This window comes from Pipistrellus kuhlii, unplaced genomic scaffold, assembly GCF_014108245.1.
Source record: "Pipistrellus kuhlii isolate mPipKuh1 unplaced genomic scaffold, mPipKuh1.p scaffold_m20_p_3, whole genome shotgun sequence".
In the NCBI taxonomy this organism is placed as follows: Eukaryota; Metazoa; Chordata; class Mammalia; order Chiroptera; family Vespertilionidae; genus Pipistrellus; species Pipistrellus kuhlii.
This window is the reverse complement of record NW_023425529.1, coordinates 165,447,378-165,469,253: the sequence shown is the minus strand read 5'-3', so window position 1 is coordinate 165,469,253 and position 21,876 is coordinate 165,447,378. Positions and strand designations below refer to the sequence as shown.

At 39.7% G+C, this 21,876-nt stretch overlaps 1 protein-coding gene across 2 annotated transcripts in view; it reads right to left on the bottom strand.

Annotated features, from left to right (window-relative positions):
* The window catches only part of ZMAT4 (zinc finger matrin-type 4), a 317,911-nt gene that overhangs the window by 174,855 nt on the left and 121,180 nt on the right, over positions 1–21,876 (bottom strand). For both annotated transcript variants that reach the window (XM_045588859.1, XM_036458459.2), the window contains one exon: positions 10,216–10,305. In XM_045588859.1, coding sequence (XP_045444815.1) covers positions 10,216–10,305 — 90 coding nt within the window. The remainder of the gene's footprint in view (positions 1–10,215; positions 10,306–21,876) is intronic.

Genomic DNA, 21,876 nt, shown 5'->3' with positions numbered 1-21,876 from the left:
GAGAACAGATTGTGCTATGAGAATACACTCTCCAAAAACCAGCCTCTCCCTTCCACAGGGTTTTCCTAGTAGAGGAGGGCCCAAAAAAGGCCAAGAACCTGATAAAGATTCTATGAAAACTATTCATACCCCTCATATTTTCTTGAACAAATCCAATTTCACAAGATACTCTTTTAACAAAGGCATTTTGATAGGTATGTATCTCAAGTATAATTTCATGGAAATGCTCTACAAGACTTTCCATACAAATGATCATTTTATTAAAATTATTTTTGAAATCATAATTATTTTAAAGAAAACATAACAGGACAATAACTTATTATGAAAATATGAACAATCATTTAGAAAACCCCGGTGTGTGAAGTGTTAAGGACACAAAGATAAATAAGGTAAAGACCTGTCCTCATAAAATCTAAAATGGTGTTCCTTGGGTCCTACCATCTCTGCCTTTTAAACTAAGAAAACCCAAGTTGACTGAAGTCCCATGTCCACATCTGAGCTGCTTAACCCTTTAAATAACCCCAGTTATCCTATTGGAAGCATGTATCTGACCACTGCCAGCATCTGCATCCCTCTCTGGAAACCCTCCTGCTGGCTTAGCCCAGGGAGCCAGAGGCTAGTACTATCTTCACCACATCCCCCCACTAAGTGACTGCTTTGAGCTCCCTAACTCACTGCTCTGGCTTGGGTATCAGCGCACCTGTTGGTATCTCTAGCATGTGCCTCTGTGGGATCCGCTTCCTGGACTGGCCCCAGGCATGGCCTCACTCTCTTTCAGAGAAGTAGAAACACTTGACTGAGTAGAAGCTCTGAGGACTAAAATCCACCAGTCCATTCTCCCTAATTCCTCCCTACCTCTGGGCTGGTGTCAATTCATATTTACCCAACTTCAGTCCTGCTCAGCCTAGGTCAACATGGAATAATCTGGAGAAAGGGTTTTCCCTTGCTTCCTTGCTTCCTTGCCTTAGGTCTTTCTGCTTTCTTGGTCATGGCCTTAAAAATATGAAAGTTGTCATGGCTGCAGGAGGAGGCAGCAACCATCTGATCCTGCAAGTTCTAAACCTGGAAGTCATTCAAAAACTATCTTCTCCTTCACACCAATTATACAGTGCATCTGTTTTTACCTGCTTAATAATCTCTCACATCTATTTCTTTCTCATTTTTTCATTGCTGCCATGACCCTCTTCAAAGATCATACTCTTTCAGTGAGCTACTGAAAGCCTGATACTTGACACTTCATCTCTACTCTTTTTTCATTAATTCACTCTCTGTATCTCACATCATTGCCTATTTCCATCTCTGAATACTAGCCACGTTGGCTTTCTTTTATTCTTGAGTGTGCCATGATCTCCTTAACTGTAGAGGCTTTGCACATGATGTTCTCTTTGCCTGGAACCCCCGTCTCCCTTTACCTCTTTAACTACTCAATCTTTACTGATCTTCAGACTAAGCTTAAGAATCAGGAAGCTTTCTCTGACCCCAAAGACTTTATGATTCCCCATTCTATGCTTTTCCACTCCTTATGCTTTCCCACTCCTTTCCTTTATTTGTATATTCATGACCCTTAAAAACTAATGCCCGTATCTCCCACTATCCTGTAAACACTTGCAAACAGAAACTATATCTATTTCATTCACTATTAAATTCTAAGCAATCACCACAGTACCTGACTCTGAGAAGGCAATCAATTAATATTTCTTAAAGAAAAAAATAAACAAATGAAGATTATATAGTAATACAGAGCTCAGGTTCTAGAGACAAACTCTATTGTGTTTGAATCTTGGCTATATCATTTACAAGGTGTGGAATTTTAGGTAAGATACTTGACCCAAGCTTCAGTCTTCACATCTTTTTAAATAGAAGAAATATGGATTCCTACTTGCATTAATAAAATTCAAATGAAATATCTAACCAGTATTTAATATATGGCCTGTTACATAAAGAGGACATAATAACTGGCCCGCTAACAAGAGAATATATCCAATAATATGACAATAATAGAATAATGGAGTTATAGAGGACAGGATGGTGGTGACAGGGCTTTCAGTACTCAAAGTCCCATAATACCAACTTCACTACTAAAAAAATTACTTTCATAGCTGTCTTTTTGGGGAATTCTTTCCTCTCTTCTAGATCAGATTCTGTATAGAGGTAACAAGTGTGATATATATTTCAGTACGAATGAGCTTCAGAACAGAGTCCCAATCTCAAGACCTGGTCTCAGGCCTAGAAAGTCACATACAGCTGCAATGCCAGACGACACACTGAGTCAATGAGCTCTGTTTTCTTCATTTGGATTATCACTAATGTACCTGTTTAACAAAGGTTTTTATTCCACTTTTGGGTACAAATTGGAGAGGAAACATTGCCTTTCCAAGAGATAGTATTGATGTGTAGTGACAAGAAAGAATATTCTCAATCATAGCTAACCCGGGAAACACAGGAGTTGGAGTTCTCATAAATTGAGTCTGATGTGTAGGTGGTGGAAGAAACAAAACATCCTCATTGTCCCCTCAGTTTTTCAGGCTTCAAGCTAATTCTTACAACATAACCTGTTCATAAATTTCAAACTATCTGCATTGAAAGAAACAAAGCAGAAAGCAACAGTGCCAATTCCTGCTCCGGGGTTTGGAACAATGCTTCCTATTGAGCAAAACCTTCAACCTGCTGGACACTCATTGACTAAAACTAGCAAAAAACAAAGGACAAAGGCAGCTGTAAATTCCAGGTGTCCTGAAGGGTCATTCCTGTGAGCAGGGCAACCCACACCTAGAGGAGTGATAACGTCCCTCTTCACATAGGCGTCAGCAGACGTTTTGGGTGAGCAAATTTGGAGAGTAAATTCAGGGGTGGGCAAAATAAGTTTAAGGTGTAATGCAAGTAATACAATAATCAATAAGTAATAGGAATATAATAATAAACTCTTTCTTGTACTCACAACTGTCTACCTGCATTTACCCACCCTGTATTTTAGGCTTTGAGAGACTTTGAGTCTCTGCTGCCACTACTTAACTCTGCCATTGTGGAGAAAGGAGCCACAGATGACACGTAAAGAACTGAGTGTGGCCCTGACTGGTTTGGCTCAGTGGCTAGAGCATCAGCCTGTGGACTCAAAAGTCCCAGGTTTGATTCTGGTCAAGGGCATGTACCTTGGTTGCAGGCACATGCCCACTAGGGGGTGAGCAGGCGGCAGCTGATCTATGTTTCTCTCTCATCGATCTTCTAACTCTCTATTCCTCTCCCTTCTTCTCTGTAAAAAAATCAATAAAATTTATTTTGAGGGGAAAAAAAATAAGAACTGAGTGTGGCTGTGTTCCAATAGGGCTGTGTTTACAGACATTAAAATTTCAATTTCATGAAATAGATGCATCACAATCTATATTATTCCCCTTTTGAATTTTTCCCTTTAAACATTTAAAAATGTAGAAGCCCTTCCTAGCTTACAAACCTTGCAAAGTTCTGTGAAATAACACTTCACATACGTCTATAATTGCAGCTTCACACACAGGAAGCTTTGCTTGAGCCCTTCGCTGCCAGAGAGGCAGACAGGGCAGTGATGATAGGCCCTGATTAAAGCCACAGCAATTAAGGTTTAGAAAGTCCAAGAGAAAGTGGTGAAAGCAGCTCTGCATCAGAGCCAGGGCCAGAGCCCACTTCCAGCTCTGAGTGCACAGCTGGGAGCTGAAATGCACAGCGTTTGAGGGTAAATGCACCTACATTTGACAAAATTACTATTGACGAAGTAAAGGTCAGTATTATGCACATTATAGATCTGTACTCTGTTCACTATCCCAACCTCAACTTTCGCCTTCACGTCTGTGCTGGGTAAACACTGTCCCCTTACAATGTATGTCCACCTCCAACATGGAACCTTATTTGGAAACAGGGTCTTTGTCGGTTTATTAGTTATAATGAGGCCATACTGGATTGCAATGGGTCCTAACTCCACTGACCGGCATCCTTAGACAAAGAGGGGAGAACACGCAGAAGGACATGTGAGGGCAGGCTGGCTACAGCTACAGGCCAAGGTTCGCCCAGGATTGCCAGTGACCACCAGCAGCGAGGAGAGAAGCATGGGCCTGTCCAATCAGAGCCTGCGGAGGGAGGCCCTGCCTACACCTTGATTTCAGATTCATAGCCTCCAGGACTGGGCGATAATAAAATTCTGTAGTGTGAAGCCACCCGGTTTGTAGTAATTTGTTACAGCAGCCCTAGGAAACTAACACAGCCACCCCCACTAGCACTTTATACTCTAGAAAGAACTTTGAATTTTATGTCCCTAAAGACATCACTCATGTTGACACCCCACTCAGAAGAGCCCTTTCTCACTGTCGTTTTTATTTATTTTTATTTTTATTTTATTGATTTTTTACAGAAAGGAAGAGAGAGGGATAGAGAGTTAGAAACATCAATGAGAGAGAATCATCGATCAGCTGCCTCTTGCACACCCTCTACTGGGGATGTGCCCACAACCAAGGTACATGCCCTTGACAGGAATCAAACCTGGGGCCTTTTAGTCCGCAGGCTGATGCTCTATCTACTGAACTAAACTGATTTCGGCTCTCACTGTTCTTCATTTGGCTCACCTTAACCTGTGCTTCAAGAATCAGCTCGGTCTCCCTTTCTCTTGGAAACCTTGCCCTATCCTACCAGAAAGGCTGGAAACCCCTCTTAGTGCCCAGGCGGTCACCTAGGCCTGTCTGCAGCAGCACTTATCTTAAAACACCCATACACATACGAGATCCTGATTTCTGTTGAAGAAAGTTCCAAATCTTTTCACCTTTGTACCCCCAGCACATGAAACAGGTAGAAAGTCAAAGTTTTCTACCTGTTTCATGGCGTGGCATGGTGGGTGAGTTGGCAGTCCCAGAGGAAATTCCTTTTTGTTTTGCTTTATATTTCCCCAGCCTTGTGTGTATGCCACTTACCAGCTTTGTGACCAGAGTCCAGCTACCTACCCTCTATTTCAGCTTGCTTCTCTGAGGGCTGCCTTGCAGAAAAGTTGGGAGAATTAAATGTGTTAATGTAGGCAAGCATTTAGAACGTAGGAAAGTGCCTGATCGTTACAGCTACTATTATTTTTCTGACCCAGAACAACAGTTCTCTAAGCTCTGGACCCAGCCATGGCTGCAATGCCTAAAAATCAGATACAGTTTCAAGATATGTGGAAGAAGCCTGGGAATAGGATTTAAGGAAGCAGGGAGAGTCCTAACCTCAGGCCTGACCCATTTGGACAGGCATAGTTCTTCTCTAGGCTCCCCGCCCCCCCACCTTGGTAATAAGAGTGGGGAGGAGGGTGTTGATTACACCAAGTCCTCCCAACCTGAAATCCTGGCTGTTTGGGTATCTGCAAAAATAATATTGCAATTTCTCAAGCTATGCTAAACACTTCAGGCCTAAGGGAAATCAGGTAAATATATGTAGCCCTGATAAGCCTGATCACACTAACCAAATGTCAAGTTCCTCCACTTACAAGGAATTATATTAACTCCAGGAAAAAAACACCATTTGCTTAATACTGACTAGAGATTTGGATTGGCAATTAGTTATCTTTCCAGAACAAAATAAATAAAAGTAACCTAAATCACCTTTATACTTAAAAGTGCTATTTCCCAAACAGATGGGTTTTTTTTTTCCCAAAGCACGTGACCCATGGGTAAGAAGATAATAAAAAGGGCTGTTGGTGAAAGACTGAGATTATCAACGCACTAGAGGATTTCTGAAGCCCGTTCTTGGCTCGAACGCTCAGCGGATTACTGAAAGTTGCTCTAAAGCAATCAACTATAACAATTTATTTCACGTGTAATTTTACTCTGTGGCATCCAGGGGAAGATGTCTTGCTCTAAAATTTCAAGGGAGAAAAAAATAGAAGACCCAAAGGATGATTCTAAAAAGTAAAAGCAAATGAAGGGGGGATTTTAAAAGCTAGGAATGCCAGGACAGCAGACAAAAATAAATTTAAGTTTTTAAACAATAGCAACAAAAAAGGTCAACTGACCTGGAGTAGAAATGGTAATAGGACTTAGCAATAACAATAGGCCCTGCCTTTTATCTACATGTCAATGTGCAGTTACTCTGTATTCCAGAGGGCTAAGAAGGGGGATGGGAAGGATGGCTGGCATTGCTCACCAGTCCCATCCATTTCAGGAATCACTGAGGGCTCAAGGTCCTGTAGAGGTCAGGGTCTGGAAAGTCAGCAATAAGTTTTCTCTTTTTAGAAGCCTCTCACTTTGTGGGGGATCAGGGCAACCAGGAAACTGCTCTCAGTCCTGTGACACTGGCATACAAGCCCGTCCCAGCCCCTGGAAGCAGGGCAGATGGGAGCAGGGGCAGAAATGGAGAAGCAGGTGAAGAAAATATTACATCCTTCCAAGAACACAGGGTGCTGGTGGAAAGAGGATCAATAGTAATAATAGAACACGCAGATAGCACTTTAAAAACAAAGTACTACTGTAAATAAATGAGTTACCTCAGTTAGGCCTTATAACAAACTTGTACATTAGGTATTATTGTTATCCCATTTTACAAACCAACCAAATGAGCAGAAGAAAGGTTATTTATTTAAAGCTTGCTAAAGCAAAGAATCAGTCGCTATCCACGTATTTGGAGGACATTCAAAAGCAAGCAGAAAAGTGGGAAAGCTTTATGATGGATAAAAGGGGAGGCTCTGGTGTGGGGAGCTGTAGCTGGGTTAACTAGAAGAGGACATCCTATGTGATTGGTTAGGATGCATATGTGGCTTTTTCTGGTTGGTCCTAAGGGGGAAGTGAGGACAAAAATTAGGGAAGCTAAAAGGTAGTCATCAACCCCTGTCCATTTGGGGACTATTGTTACCAAGGTCATTGTTTGGCTTCCCTGGGTGGTAAGCAGAGACAGTGGTCAGAATTTCTGTAAGTCTGATTTAGGCAGACTTTCTGGGAAGGTTACTCTGTGTTAAAGGCTTGGTTTTCTGGACAAAGTTCTGTTTTTATATATGGCCTTGCCATTGACCATCTATATATTCAGTCTCTTAATACTTAGGTATGAGTCTGTACAAAACAAAGTTTTTCCAAATAATTAGCAACACTGACTCTCAGAGCCCTGGAGCGGGACAAGGTGTGACCTCTGCACTTCATCTGTACACCAGAATGCCTCATAGAAATCATATATTCACCTATGAAATATACACATGGCTCAATAAAAGCACCAACCATTTCTTTCAAAAGTAAGATCAGTATATTGTATTTCCTGTTTACTGATTTGCTTTCACACTAATTAATAAGTTATAAGAAAAATGATTTAATAAACAAAAGGTAGATCAAAGTTTTCAAAATACAGATACATCAAAGGAAAAAGCCCTCAAATCCTTTCAAGTACTTCTTGCTCTAAAACTCAAATATATTTCACTCCATAAACTGACCTCAAGTTTGCTGGCAGAACCAAAGCTCGAGTGGGTGAATCATGGGTCTGACAGAGTGGCAACACCATGTCTTAGAGGAGCACAGCTTGAGTCCAGTGCCCCCTTCCTGTCTGTCTGGCCAAACCCTCCCCAGGAGCTTAGATAAAAGTGCAACATTCATGGTCAGAATTTGAATGAATACAGCTCATTGTCAAGTATCCCTGCACTCACTGTCTCTGACTATTGGGATAAGATACTAAATGGCTATTGAGTGAAGAAATACAGACCTCTTTGCTGGATAACTTTGAAGGGGGAAAAAAAAAGAACAGAAAAAGAAAAAACTAATTCTGTCTCTCTTCTAATAGATACTTGATGGAAAGCATGACTCCAGTGTAGCTAAAGATATCATAGACCTGGCTTAGGCCGACTCTCCTGTGATTTCATACAACCTTGGGATAGAATGCTCCTGCCTTCTTTTCTCACTCCTATGGCCTCCATCCAGTACAATCCATTCAAGCCCAAAGACCCTCAACACAAATGCCAACTCTTGAATAACACCTCCCCTGGTCAGGTTGCCCTGGCATAATCACTTGTCTTTTGTTTCCATGAGATTTTGAGAAGAATGTTAAGAAACACCTACACGGTGGCATTATAGCTATTTTTTTTATATACAATGTTAATCTCCCTTACTATATCATGAGTTTCTTTTGTACAAGTCTGTGTCTTATTTACCTCTCCTTCCCCAGTGCCTGACATGTAATAAGGCATCTCGCTACCTATTCTTTCATTTCATATTCAAAAGCCCAGTGAGAAAGTATGGTTATTATAGTGGTATTGAGGAAATTGAGGCTCACATAGATCAATTACCTGTCCAAAGTCATAAAGCTGAGCACTGGGTCCCACATCTTAGCACTTCCACAGTTTTCATAGCATCCTTTCCCTCCAATAAGCTCTAAAAGCTGCTTCACTGAGGCAGAAAAGAACACTCCACAGTGTTCCAGACTACCAGTACCTGTGTCTGAGCAGTTCACTTTGTGATGCTAACAGGCATGCTTGGAATTTGTTAACAACACCAGCCCTAGTGCTCTCTACCTTTGGTGATATGCCATTCTCACTCTCTCTTTTCTTCCTTGTGAAGAATATACAAGTACAGCTTTTGTCAAGTTTGTTCAGTGATCATGTATTAATTTTTAATAAAGAAAAAAACACTGGCATCTATGTGGCAGCAAAGAAAACAGGATCACAAGCTGAGTAGGTATAAATTCTATGCCTGCAGCCTCCTCAGGACTCAAGGGGTAAGGAATTTCTGTGTTCAATCGTCAGTGTTTCTTATGGCTATGAATATGTCTCTCATTGTTGGTGGAACTGCAAATTGGTGCAGCCACTATGGAAAATAGTATGGAAATGCCTCAGAAAACTAAAAATAGAGCAACCCAGCAATTCCACTTCTTGGTATTTATCCAAAGAAAATGAAACCGCTAGTTTAAAAACATATATGGACACTTATATTCATTGCAGTATTACTAGTAATAGCCAAAATATGAAAGCAACCTATGTGTCCATTGATAGATGAATAGATTGAATGGATAAATAAGATGTGTGTGTATATATATATATATATATATATATATATATGTGTGTGTGTGTGTGTGTGTGTGTGTGTGTACATATATATGTGCATGTATATATATGCATGTATATATAATATACATATATTATATATGTAATATATACATATATATTAGAATATTACTCATTAATAAAAATAATGGAATTCTGCCATTTGCAACAACAAGGATGGATGTAGAGGATATTATGTTAAGTGAAACAAGTCATACAGAAACAGAAAAATACCACATGATTCCACTTATACATGGAATTTTTCTTAGAAAATCAAAACAAATGAACAAACAAAACAGACTCATAGAAATGAAGAACTGATGGTTGCCAGAGGGGAGGGGATAGAAGGATAATTAAAAAAAGGTGAAGGGAACAGAGTCAATAATAGTGTGATAACTTTGCATAAGGACAGATGGATACTAGACTTAGTGTGGTGTTCACATGTTATAAGATATGTAAATGTTGAATCACTATGTTGTACACTTAAAACTTATCTAATATGGTATGTCAGCTATACTTTAATCTAAAAAAGGCAGCTCAAAAAATTATATTCTACTTATTAGGAAAAGGAAGCCCTGCTAGGAATAGTTATTTCAAAAATCTTTGCCTAGACTTGGCTGAAGTAAACCCTTTGTTCTGACCTTATTCCCTCTAAGCAACTTTCTGGTTATCATTTGTTTTCTTCTGTAAATGTTCACTCAAGGAGAGGGGGTATGATAAAACACACACACACACACACACACACACACACACACTGAGTATTTTTTATTTGCAAGATACGTACAGTCCTCATTATCAATGAACAAATTGGCATTCTGTTTTACGTACCAAAGAGAAAGTAAAATATGTAAAAAGCAAAGTATCTGCTATTCTAGCAGATTTGCCTCTTAGGTCATGTCCCCTACTCTTTGTCTTCTGATGTCTCCTATCTCTCTCACCCAGCCCCTCTCTAATGGCACTTCTGTGCATTTTTTAGGGACCCCTGCCTGGTCCCAGCACAGTATCATCAAAAAGTCCTCTATTACCACATTGGCAAGTTCTGGCAGGAAAAAGAGAAGTCTTGCTTACATGTAATATTTTTTATAATCTTAATGAGAACTGTTTCTACTAACTCAGCTTCCCCACTAAGCTAGATGTGGCTACAATTCCTTGATCTGCAAAGTTCTTAGGAAACACAACAAATTGTCTAAGGATATCACAAGGTGGCAGATACTCACATTTTCTGACCGGAGCCTCTTGGCAGGACACCCACCGTCCCTAGGGTGAAGCATGTAGTACAGTCGGACTTTGCTTGCATGTTTTCGACTCTGGGAAGGAAAAGCAAAAGCGGATACTGAAAAGGAGAAGGCATTTTAAATCCTTGAAAACACAGCCAGTGACTGCAAATGCCATGAAGCACTTTTATTAGAAAATACTTTTGCGCTGAAACCGGTTTGTCTCAATGGATAGAGCATCAGCCTGTGGACTGGAGGGTCCCAGGTTCAATTCTGGTCAAGGGCATGTACCATGGTTGTGGGCACATCCCCTGTGGGGGGTGTGCAGGGGTCAGCTGATCGATGATTCTCTCACATTGATGTTTCTAACTCTCTATCCCTCTCTCTTCCTCTCTGTAAAAAAAATCAATAAAGTATATTAAAAAAAGAAAGAAAGAAAGAAAGAAAGAAAGAAAGAAAGAAAGAAAGAAAGAAAGAAAGGAAGGAAGGAAAAAAAAAAACGCTTTTGCATGCTCCTGTGAGTTAAGTGGGATAAAGCTCAGATAGGTCAAGTGACCTGCCTAAGGTCATAAAGCCAAATTAATGTGAAGATTAGAAAGCACACTTAATGATGAAAGGTAAGAGCTTTGGGATCTTTTAGCTTGGAATGGTTAATATATTTAATTGTCCTCAAAATCAGAACAGGTGAATAGAAGGAATAATACAGGGCTCAACTATGATGAAGACCCAGGTTCTCTTCTTTCTCCCTCCTGTGCCCTGCCCTGAGGAGCTGGGAGCCATGCCCCTGGGAGTCAGGCACCACAGCAATCTCCAACAGAAGTCATCTCCTCAGTTTCCATACCTGAACCTCAATAACAAGCTATCACAAAGCTTCCCAATGTCAGATGTCATGAGCAAACAAAAAATATCATCTGTTCATCTGAGGTCTGGTCACAGCTCTAGGTCCATGTCTGCAGCACACCCAGTGGACAAAGCAAGCCTGTCTTCCTGCAGGATTCACAGGACTACCGAGTTCTGCCTGCTGACGAGTCCATGCTCAGCCTGGAGAAGCTGACCCTTCTTTAGACTCATCTTTCCTCTACTCTTTTATTCAACTGAGACTGCGACCCAAGTCCCCTCAATTTTAAAGAACATTGCAGTTCTGACTTCCAAGTTGCTCACTGAGGCAGGAAGGTGGGGTTAAAAGAATAGTAATGAAGCAGTCAAGACAGATCACAATACAAATTGTTGGTCCCATCTATATATATAAAAGCCAGCAACCATAATGCCCTAATGACAGAAAAGCCCCACTGCAGCCAGAGAACCTGCCCAATCAGGGGGCGGGGCCAAGTGGCCAACCTCCTGCAGCCCCTCCCCCCAGCCAGCCCCCACCAACCAAATTGGCTGGCAGCCCCTTCCCCCAGCCAACCCTGCCCCTGATTTCCATCTCTATCCCAATTGGGGCGGGCCTTCCCAGCCAATGGCCCACAGCCACTCCCCACAGCTGGTCTGTCCCTGAACAGCACCCTGATCAGGGTGGATCAGCCAGCCAACCTTCAACTGTCTCCTCCTCCTCACAGGCCTGGCCCTGATCCACTGAATTTGTGTACTGACTCTCTAGTAAGATTATAATGGTACTGAAAAACCCCTGTCACTCAATGACATCATAGCCATGCATTACTCCTGTGCTTGTGGTGATACTGCTATAAACAAACCTACTGCACTGCTAGTCTATAAAAGTATAGTAATACAATTATGCTACTGATTTATGTATTTACTATACAATGCTTTTTACTGTTAAGTTAGAATATAATCTTTCCACATGTAAAAAAGTTCGCTGGAGCCGAAGCCGGTTTGGCTCAGTGGTAGAGCGTCGGTCTGCGGACTGAAAGGTCCCAGGTTTGATTCCTGTTAAGGGCATGTACATTGGTTGCGGGCACATCCCCGGTAGGGGGTGTGCAAGAGGCAGCTGATCAATGTTTCGCTCTCATGGACGTTTCTAGCTCTCTCTATCTCTCTCCCTTCCTCTCTGTAAAAAATCAATAAAATACATTTAAAAAAAAAAAAGTTCGCTGGAAAAGAATATACTGTTATGCCAGCTGCAGCCTCATACATCTATTATTTGATGAATCTCTTGATTGCATCATTTTCTCTTGTGCTTCATTGAATCTTGTGCAGTTTTGTACTGTTACACACTGTACAGCTTGTAGTCCAAGAGCAATAGGCTATACCAAATAGCCTAGGTGTGTAGTAGGCTCTACCATCTAGGTTTGTGTAAGTGACTCCATGACATTTGCACAACAATGGAATCACCTAAGGAAGCATTTCTCAGAATGTAGCCCCATTGTTCAGCTGAGCATGACTGTTGTGGGAAGTTCAAAACCCCACTTCTGGCTCTACCACTTTCAAACTGTGTGATGACAAACAAGGCACTTATTCTAATTTGTTTATAGCCAAAATGAGACTCATTGCCTCCATGTACAAAATGAGCATAATAATATTTCTTAGGGTTGCCATGAGAACCAAATAAGACAATGCATTGAAAAATTGCAGTCTACATAATGCTAAAGATTTTAACACTGTTGCACCAATCCCTACCTTTGGTTCTACCATAGTCTCTATAATGTGATTTTTTTTTAATTTATCTTTATTGTTGAAAGTATTACTGATATCCCAACACCCTCCCCCCCACCAATTGACTGCCTCCATCCCATCTTTCCTGTGTCTGTGTCCATGGGCTATGTATATATGCATATAAATTCTTTGGTTAATCTCTTCTCCCCTCCTCCTCCATTCCCTCTGAGATTCGTCAGTCTGTTCTATGCTTCTATGTCTCTGGATCTATTTTGCTTATCAGTTTATTTTGTTCATTAGATTCTACTTATATGTGTAATCTATAATGTGAATTTGCCTTGAATTAATTTCTACCTAATTCTAATCCTCCATCCCCTTCTTATATCAGATATTATTTCTGCTTTTCCAGGCCTCAGCTCCACTTTGCCCTTCCCGACAGTTGAGTTCCAGCCAATCTCCTGGATGATGGCTTGTCTTCATTGATTAGTCACAACAGCAAACTGCATCTTGTTTACAAGACATATTGTAAATCCTTCCTGTCTGGTTTTACTCATTAATCACTTTTTAAATTCTTTTTTATGCTTAGAGCAAGAACACTGTGCTTCTAAACAGTCCCTGAATACTTTGAAGGCCTTTAAGTGGGTTTAAAAGTGCTATTGTAACATGAAAAATATGAAGAAGTACTGAAGTTTGATTTTGTAATACATTTGTGTCCATTTCTAGGATGCATAGTAAATTTCTTTATTTTAATTGAATTTTTTTGAGAGAGCAAAAGGGAGAAAGAAACATCAATATGAGAAGGAAACACCTATCAGTTGCTCACCTGCCTCCCATACACACTCTGATGGGGAACAGAGCTCACAGAGTATGTGCCCTGGCTGGGAATTGAACTCATAACCTTTCGTTGTATGGGGTGGTGCTCAACCAGCTGAGCCACACTGGCCAGGGCTAGGTTGCATAGTAATTTTAAAGGCAGGCTTATCTGGAAGATTAGTAGAACAGAGAAATAGAGACCTATGTGAACCTTTGTCGTATGATTTCAACTCTACTGATCAGTCTCCACATTTCTGAGAATGACTAGCGCAAGCTGGTATTTGTTCTTTTTGCAGATAAATATGTTAACTACTAAAATATGTACACATTATCTACAGCTGTGTATACCTTTTGTAAGAAGGGGTAGAGGTAACATTAGGAACATACTGCTATAGACAAAATCATTTTTAAAAAGAACGTTAAGAAAACCAACAAGCTGCTGATTGTGGCCACAGAGTCTGGGCTGGTGAAAAGCACAGCAGACAGGTAATTGGTGGAAAGACAAAGTGATAATAATGAGAACTCAAACATGGCTGAAGTGGGTTTTCAATTTTTCATTTGTTACCATAGAAAAATTTCTTATCACAGTTCCTACATCATCAATCTATTCAAAGCCCTGGATTCCCAGAGAATAAAACTGTGGCAAAATTGGAAATCTCATAATGCAGCCTTTCTGTGGCTGTTTTTTTTCTTTCTTTTCTTCTCTTTCCTAAAATATTACCCTTATTTTATAAAGACTCTTCCCAGCAAAGGCAGAGTTCACTGGGTTATTTAATTGCAGTTTAATAAACTAGCAAGAACTTGTTAACTGAGAAGAAATAGAAATAAACAGTAAACTCTGCTATGAAGTCATGCTATGAGGAGAGATGTTGGGGTTTAAGGAGTATTATCAAATGTTACCAAATGCTGTTCATAAATGCTGGTTTGTCTCCATCAGCTCCCCCAGCTCCAGCTCTGATGGAGGGAGGACTGACTCTCCTGTAGATACTACTTTTGCCCTTGTGTGTGGGTGAAGAGAAATAGCCTCGGCAAGCACCACCTGGTTTTGGACTGATACTGCTGGTGTGGCCCTTTTGTGTGGTCACCTCTTTTCCCTCCCACTGCTTTTGCCAGGCTGCCTGGGCTGGATCCAATGCCTCCCAAGCACCAGCCAACCCTGACTTAGGACTGGAAGTAAAAACTCCAAGGACAATGAGAGGCGTATGGAGTGACCCTCCCAGTCAGTCTGATTCACACCCAAAGCCATTTCCTAATGATGTTAGGTGAGAAAGGGAAAGAGGTCCCTAGCAGAATGTTCTGGGGCACTCAGCACCTGCCCAGCCTCAGCACTGGGGTGTCTTCGGCACCATTCAACAGCAGGGCGCAGCAGCTAAGCCTTCTTTCTTCCCCATGGCTCACTCGCTTCTTTCTCCTGGCAGGACACTCTGAGTCACCTACAGTGGCTTCCTTCCTCTGGCTGTTCTCAACCACTGAACTAACTCAACTGCTTGACAGTTGGCATGGTAATCTCACTTCCTTCCATTTATTCTAAAAATAAAACCTTCCCCACAGAAAGGTAAAATTAAATTTGAGCAAAGATGTCAATTTTAGTATGATCTAAAAACAAACAAAAATAATGGGAGCCCTAGCTGGTTTTGCTCAGTGGCTAGAGTGTTGGCCTGTGGACTGAAGAGTTCAGGGTTCAATTCTGGTGAAGGGTACATGCCCAGGTTGCCGGCTCAATCCCCACCCAATAGGAGGCGTGCAGGAGGCAGCTGATCAATGATTCTCTCTCATTATTGTTTCTCTCTCTCTCCCTCTCCCTTCCTTTCTGAAATCAATAAAAATATATTTTTAAAAAGATAAATGAATAAGTAATGGTAAACAATTGCGCATTTGACAAACACCCCCAGAAAGCCATAATGTGCAGTTGGAAATTGAAAAAAGACATTCTTTCTACATAATGAATGTTGAATGAAAAATGCTAAACTCAATAGTACTCATATACTGTCATTGAAACTATATAAAAAATCATTAGTATATCAATAAGGGGTGGAGAAAACATGATTTATTAGGGTAGAGGAAATATGGCTAGTTTTAATTTTTTTCTATAAGTTTACCTTTATTATAACAATAACTTTGCAATGTTCAAGCCATTGTAACTCCTCATTAAGTATACTTTTTACTCACAATGATTGTAATTAGTAAAAAACATCAAGGAGCTTGAATGCTTTTCACATGTACAGTACTAGTATAATTAACCACATTTCCATCTACCTTTATAAATGCCTTAATGTTTAAAATACACATTTTTATTGCAATACTTGGTAATTCGATACATGTCCTTAAACCAAAGCAATGCATGTTAAATCAAAGTTTAAAACTTTATTTTGGTAGAAACAAATATGTCAGGGTAAAAATGTGTACTACTTTTCCCAGGCATTCTTGAGTTTCTGGTTACTTCACAATTTCTTCCCTGAGGTTATATGTTCTGATTGGCATTTCTCTGTCTCTCAAAGGGAGGGTGGGAATAAAAGGGAGAGATCAACCAAAGGACCTATGTGCACACATATGAGCCAAACCAATAGTCAAGGACAATAGGGGGGGGGGGGGACATGAATGAGGGGGGAGGAGGGATTGGAATGGGGGGGTTGAGGACAAATATGTGATACCTTAATCAATAAAGAAATTAATTTTTAAAAAATGTGTACTTTTCACAATGTGGTCACTTTTGCTTTTGGTGTCTAAATTGAGACTAGGAGGCTGGGTGACAAACACTATCCAGACAACAAAATTGAGAAGGCCTGGAAAAAAAGCTACTTCTGAAACTGGCTCACGCCACATAAATAAACATACACAACAAATTCTTACAACTTTTTCGAAGATTTATTAATACTTAAAATTTGCACTGTTTCTAAAACAGATATGCTGCCAACTGGAAGAAACATTAAAGGGGGAGGAAAAAGTGTCCTGCATGTTAAATGTATATATTGCAGTTTCAGGAGGGAAAAGGACAATTACTCTAACTAAGAGAAGGCATGAAAAAGAAATTATAATCTTTCAATAGCACTGAGAGTCAGTCCCAGCTCTTTTTTTTTTTTTGCATTAATATTTGCATTTTAAGCAAAAGTCATTACTTTCATTCAAATCACATGAGCTTTAAGCTTCCCAGATAGGCTGAAAATTACCAACTCTTCCATTTTAATTAGAGTTCTCACCCCTGATGGCTGGCATTGTGCGGGGGCAGACCTATCTGCAGATTGGTTTTTTGCTGAAACAATCTCTTGGCACTCAAAGAACTGGTCTAAAGTGGAAATTCAGGCCAGCCTTCTCTTGGGAGGGGAGGGGGGAGACGAGACAAACCTCTATTTCAGATGTACTGCTGTGAAAGAAGAGGGCGAACCACATGGAAATAGAATGGCTTTGTGCTTCCCTTAAATAGACATCTTCCATTATCACATATAACTTAAAAAAAAAAAAATCGCAACTCAAATTTGCTTCCAAGGCTCCTGAATTTGGTCTCATAAAATGTGGAGAGAAAGCGACTTTGTAGTTGTATAATGCTCCAAACAGCCTTTAAATTTTTTCACATTTACCATCTCATTTTCTCCTCAAGTCACAGTTGTGAGGCTGACAAGGGAGGTGTTATTTCAAATAAGCTTTAAGATCCATTCCTGATATCCTAGTTAAGTCTTCACCATCTTATTTCATCATAGATATCTAATTATGCCTCCTTTAGAAACCCACTAAAATAAGCTAGGGACTATAAGAAAAAGTCTGAAACAGCCTGATAATTACAGAAGAGTGGTTCTCACATGGTACCAATTTCTGGGTATCTCCACCTAAAATGTTTGATGTATTTCCGCTCATTCTGGGGTGAGGACTACAAATACCAAGAGTCTGACATCCAAGACTTCCCGGGAATGACTGACTGATGAGAGAGAGGGTTTCCATCTCTGAGGAAGAAGGGGAAGGTGCCCTGGAAGGGCCCAACTTCACACTCCAAGGTTGAGAGGAGCCAGTTGTGCTGTGGCTGGTCTGAGCCTCAGACCAGCCACAGCACAACTTTGCTAGGAAGTCAAGGTTACATACACATAAAGGAAGAGAGTGGTGGGGATTCCTCTGATGAGTGGGATTCTTTCCCAGAGTAATGTAACTTTCCTGAGTTCCACAGGAGGGAAGTTAGATACAGAAACCTAGAGTGGATGATGGAGCAATTAAAAACCCAGGAAGGGAAAACTGGGCCCTAGAGGAAGGCTTTATCAACACGGAGAAGGAAGAAATAAAACTCCTCTGCTGGAACTCCCCAAGGCCCCAAGTTCCAGGTCTCCTATCCGGGCTGCTGGGCCACTAAAATGGTCTATAGCCAAGGCCCACAGATAAAATTGGATGAGAAGATACTCAGAAGATTCTATGAGAAGATCCAAGGCCAATCCACACACACTGGGAACATGTGGCAGGCCTACATAATACATTTCTGTTCTGCCAAAGATGAGGGGCACGTATGAAAAAACTCTGCAATGCAAAACAGGACTTTGAAAAAACTCTCAAGAAGGAGACATCAGAGATTATTTTCATTGCAAAATATTTACTAGAAAAATAGGAGAAAGTTTCAAATGGTACATGTTTTATGTCATTCATTTAAGAAAATCCAAACTGAGTATAAAAGTTAAAAGATAAGATAAGACAACTTATTAAAATGAAGATGTACTGTCCGGGTTAATAAAGTAAGGACATTAAACATATAAAAGCTTAAATTTTGAAAGTCTTTCATGGAAGTTCAAAACCAGAATCAACACAGCAAATCACTGTGAAAGTCAAGGTAGAGACAGACACCTTCTACAATGTAGAAGATTAGGATAAAAAAAAAAGGAGGGGAAATGAGATCTTGTATACAAAAGACCAGAACAAATATAATGTGGCAATAGTGGCAGAGTAAACAGACACAGAAATTCCCAAAATAAACCTGATACTTTACAACCAAAAAGAAACTAGAAAAAATATATCTAACTTTGTGATCTAAAAGTTTTCTAAACAACAAATCCAAAGAAGAAAAACTAATAGCTATAATTTTTTTAAATGTTTTTAATCTGAAATACACATGCTTATGGAAAATAATACAATAACCAATAAATAATAATATAAGAAAAACTCTGTTTTGCAGATTCACAACTTTTGCTCCACCCTGTGTGTAAGAGGCAAATTACAAAATAGGAAAAATATTTATAATACATAAAAAATAGTTTAATACCTTTAAGAGAAAGAGTGTTCTAACAAATTTATAAGGCAAAAAATATTAAAATATGAAAAGGATATAAATAGGAATTGCAGACATGGAAATAGCTAAAAGATACATAAAAAGTTCATCCAAATTCTACCTTGTAATTTTTAAACTAAAAAATGTATACATTTTCACCTCTTGAAATAGCACAGATTTTCAAAATATAATCTATGTTGGTGAAGATACAGAAAAACAAAACAAAAAACCAAGACTCTTGTATGTAGCTAATTGGCATATAAATTGACACCAGTTTCCTGGATGGAAATTTTGCAATATATATTCAACAGGCAAAAACTTGTTTGAGCTGACAATCCTACTTCTATGAATTTATATTAAGAAAGCAATCAGAGGCATGTATTGCCATATGTTTATATTAGTGAAAATGAAAAAATAAGTTAAGTGTCCTAAATGAGATAGTTAAATATTATGAAATAGCTATATGATAGATCACCAAGCTGCCATTAACAAGCATACTAATAAAAATTCAATGACATAAAAAATATCTATAAAATAATATTAATACTAAGAAAAAACCTCCATTTCAAACCAGACTACAAATGATGCAAATTTTCTAAATAAAAATATGTGTATTCATAGATGTAGCAACAGTCTGGGAAGAAACATACCAAAAGATGAACACCATTTATCATGGGTCACAGGTCACTTTCATTTTTCTTACGTATGCTATTTTTGGATTTTCAAGTTCCTTAAGAGACATAATTATTCCAGTAAGTAGAGAAAAAAATTAAAATCTTAAAAATCAATCCCTTTCAACATTAATGCTTTACCAATCTAGCCTAAACTGGTTTGGCTCAGTGGATAGAGTGTCAGCCTGCGGACTGAAAGGTCCCAAGTTCGATTCTTGTCAAGGGTATGTACCTTGGTTGTGGGCACATCCTCAGTAGGGGGTGTGCAAGAGGCAGCTGATCAAGGTTTCTCTCTCATCGATGTTTCTAACTCTCTATCCCTCTCTCTTCCTCTCTGTAAAAAATCAATAAAATATATTTTTTAAATGATTTATCAATTTAATTGTCCTTTCTTAAGTAGAGGAAATAATATCTCAGAAAGACCAAGGAACTTGCTCACAATCCCACAACTTGTAAATTCTCAGAGAAGAGGAATTGTATCTATTTGTTCATTGCCATGTCTCTTTTACCTATTACCATGCCTGATACATAGTAGGTAAAGGTTTGTTGATTGAGTAACTAAATACATGAATAAGAGAAAGAGGCAATCCCAGAATAAGACCAAGACCTTTGATTAATTAAACCAATTGTCTGAAAGTATTGTGCCCATAATGGTTATAGATTCCCTTCCATTCTAAATATAAAATCAAGCCCAACACCCAACTATTTCCACTTCTATATCCCACTGTTGCAGTACAAGTCAGGGAAACAGGGAGCCTGCAGACCAGAGAGAATTCTAAGAAACAACTGCAGGCATTTTGCAGAGTGTACACACTGCAGGAAAAACTCTCAGCAGGTGAACTGATGAAGACTAAGCACGGAGCATAAACTCTGAAGGAACTGAAAAATTGCTGCCACTGGTATGAAATTCAAGATCCAAAGAGAACCACATTGCTGCAGACACAGTGGCACAAGCAGATCCAGCTTTTAAGGAATGGGTTTGGAACAAACAGAGTCAGTTCCTCCCATGCTTCTAAGAACCTGACTCACCAAATGCTAGTTTGGTTATCTATTTTAATCTGTTGTCAGATTATGTAGGCTGTTGGACTAGGGTATTATATATCTTACTTTTAATTATAGGATCTTGGGCATTTGCACTGTTGGAGACTGAATTGTGTTCTTCCGAATTTATAGAAGTCCAATCCTAAATTTTACTGAATTTTGGGATAGGGCCATGCAGTTAGGCATCAATTAAGGCTGAATGGGTCAGAAGGGTGGGGCCCTAATCCAATAGTATCAGTGTCCTTTTATGACAAGGATGAGACACCAGCCATATCTTCCTCTTTCCACATGCACAGAGTTAAAGGCCTTCTGAGCACAGAGCAGGAAGGTGGCCATCTGTAAACCAGGAAGAGAGTTTCACCAGAACCAAACCTGCTGGCATGTTGATCCTAGACATCTGCTCTCCAAAATTGTGATAAATAAGTGTCTGTTGTTCAAGACACCATTCTGTGGTAGGTTGCTGTGGCAGCCAAGTCAAGACATGTGCCACCCTCTAAACTAAATGCTCTCTTGGGTTTTCTTCTATACACAATAAGAAGTCCATTTTTCAAAAGCAAAAATAATAGCCTTAAAGTTTCTAAAACTGGGTCACTTCATTTTTTTTCTAAGACATTTATAAAAGGGAATTTGAAATGAGAAATGCTTATCTTAAACAAGTATTAGGAAAAAATAAATTTTCTTTGTAGAAAAAAGTATTTGGCGCGAATGTGCAGTATTCATGACTGTGTAAACACATTTACACTAAATCAGTACTTCCGTCTGTCTACACAAATGACTACATCAATGCACTGCGATCTTAAATCAAAGTCCTGCGACTCAGAAAGTTATATTGCCACCAAAGCACAGAGGAACCATTTTCCTGTGGTGTGAGGACAGAGCTGACTATGTCTCCACAATATCTGAGCATTTAAAGCAGAATCACATGAGAAATAAGAGAACACTGAAGACCAAATAATGTCATATACCTCATCTAGGCTTCTCTTTTACTGTTTGGGGGCAGGGGGACAAAAATGATTATTTCCCCAGAAGCCCCTCGTAAAGAAGTTAAAGTTAGAGATGTGTGAAAAATAAAGCCCATGTGATCAGTAGCTGAAGTCAGAGAAAACTGGATGATTTGAAGCAAATCCAAGCTATCAAATCCTCCTGGGCTACAGTTGCCCAAGGTCTCTTGGTTTCTTTTATAAAATTCATGTCTGGAATAAAAAAAAAATGTAAAAACATCACTGTGTGAAGTCTTCCAGGATTAACCCCGCCACTGCTGAGGGCAAACATAGCGCAGATTCCACTTGTTTGTTTGAGGGAGGTTTAGTCTGTGGAGAAAACAAGGTTAACAAGAGTCCCTGTCCTTGT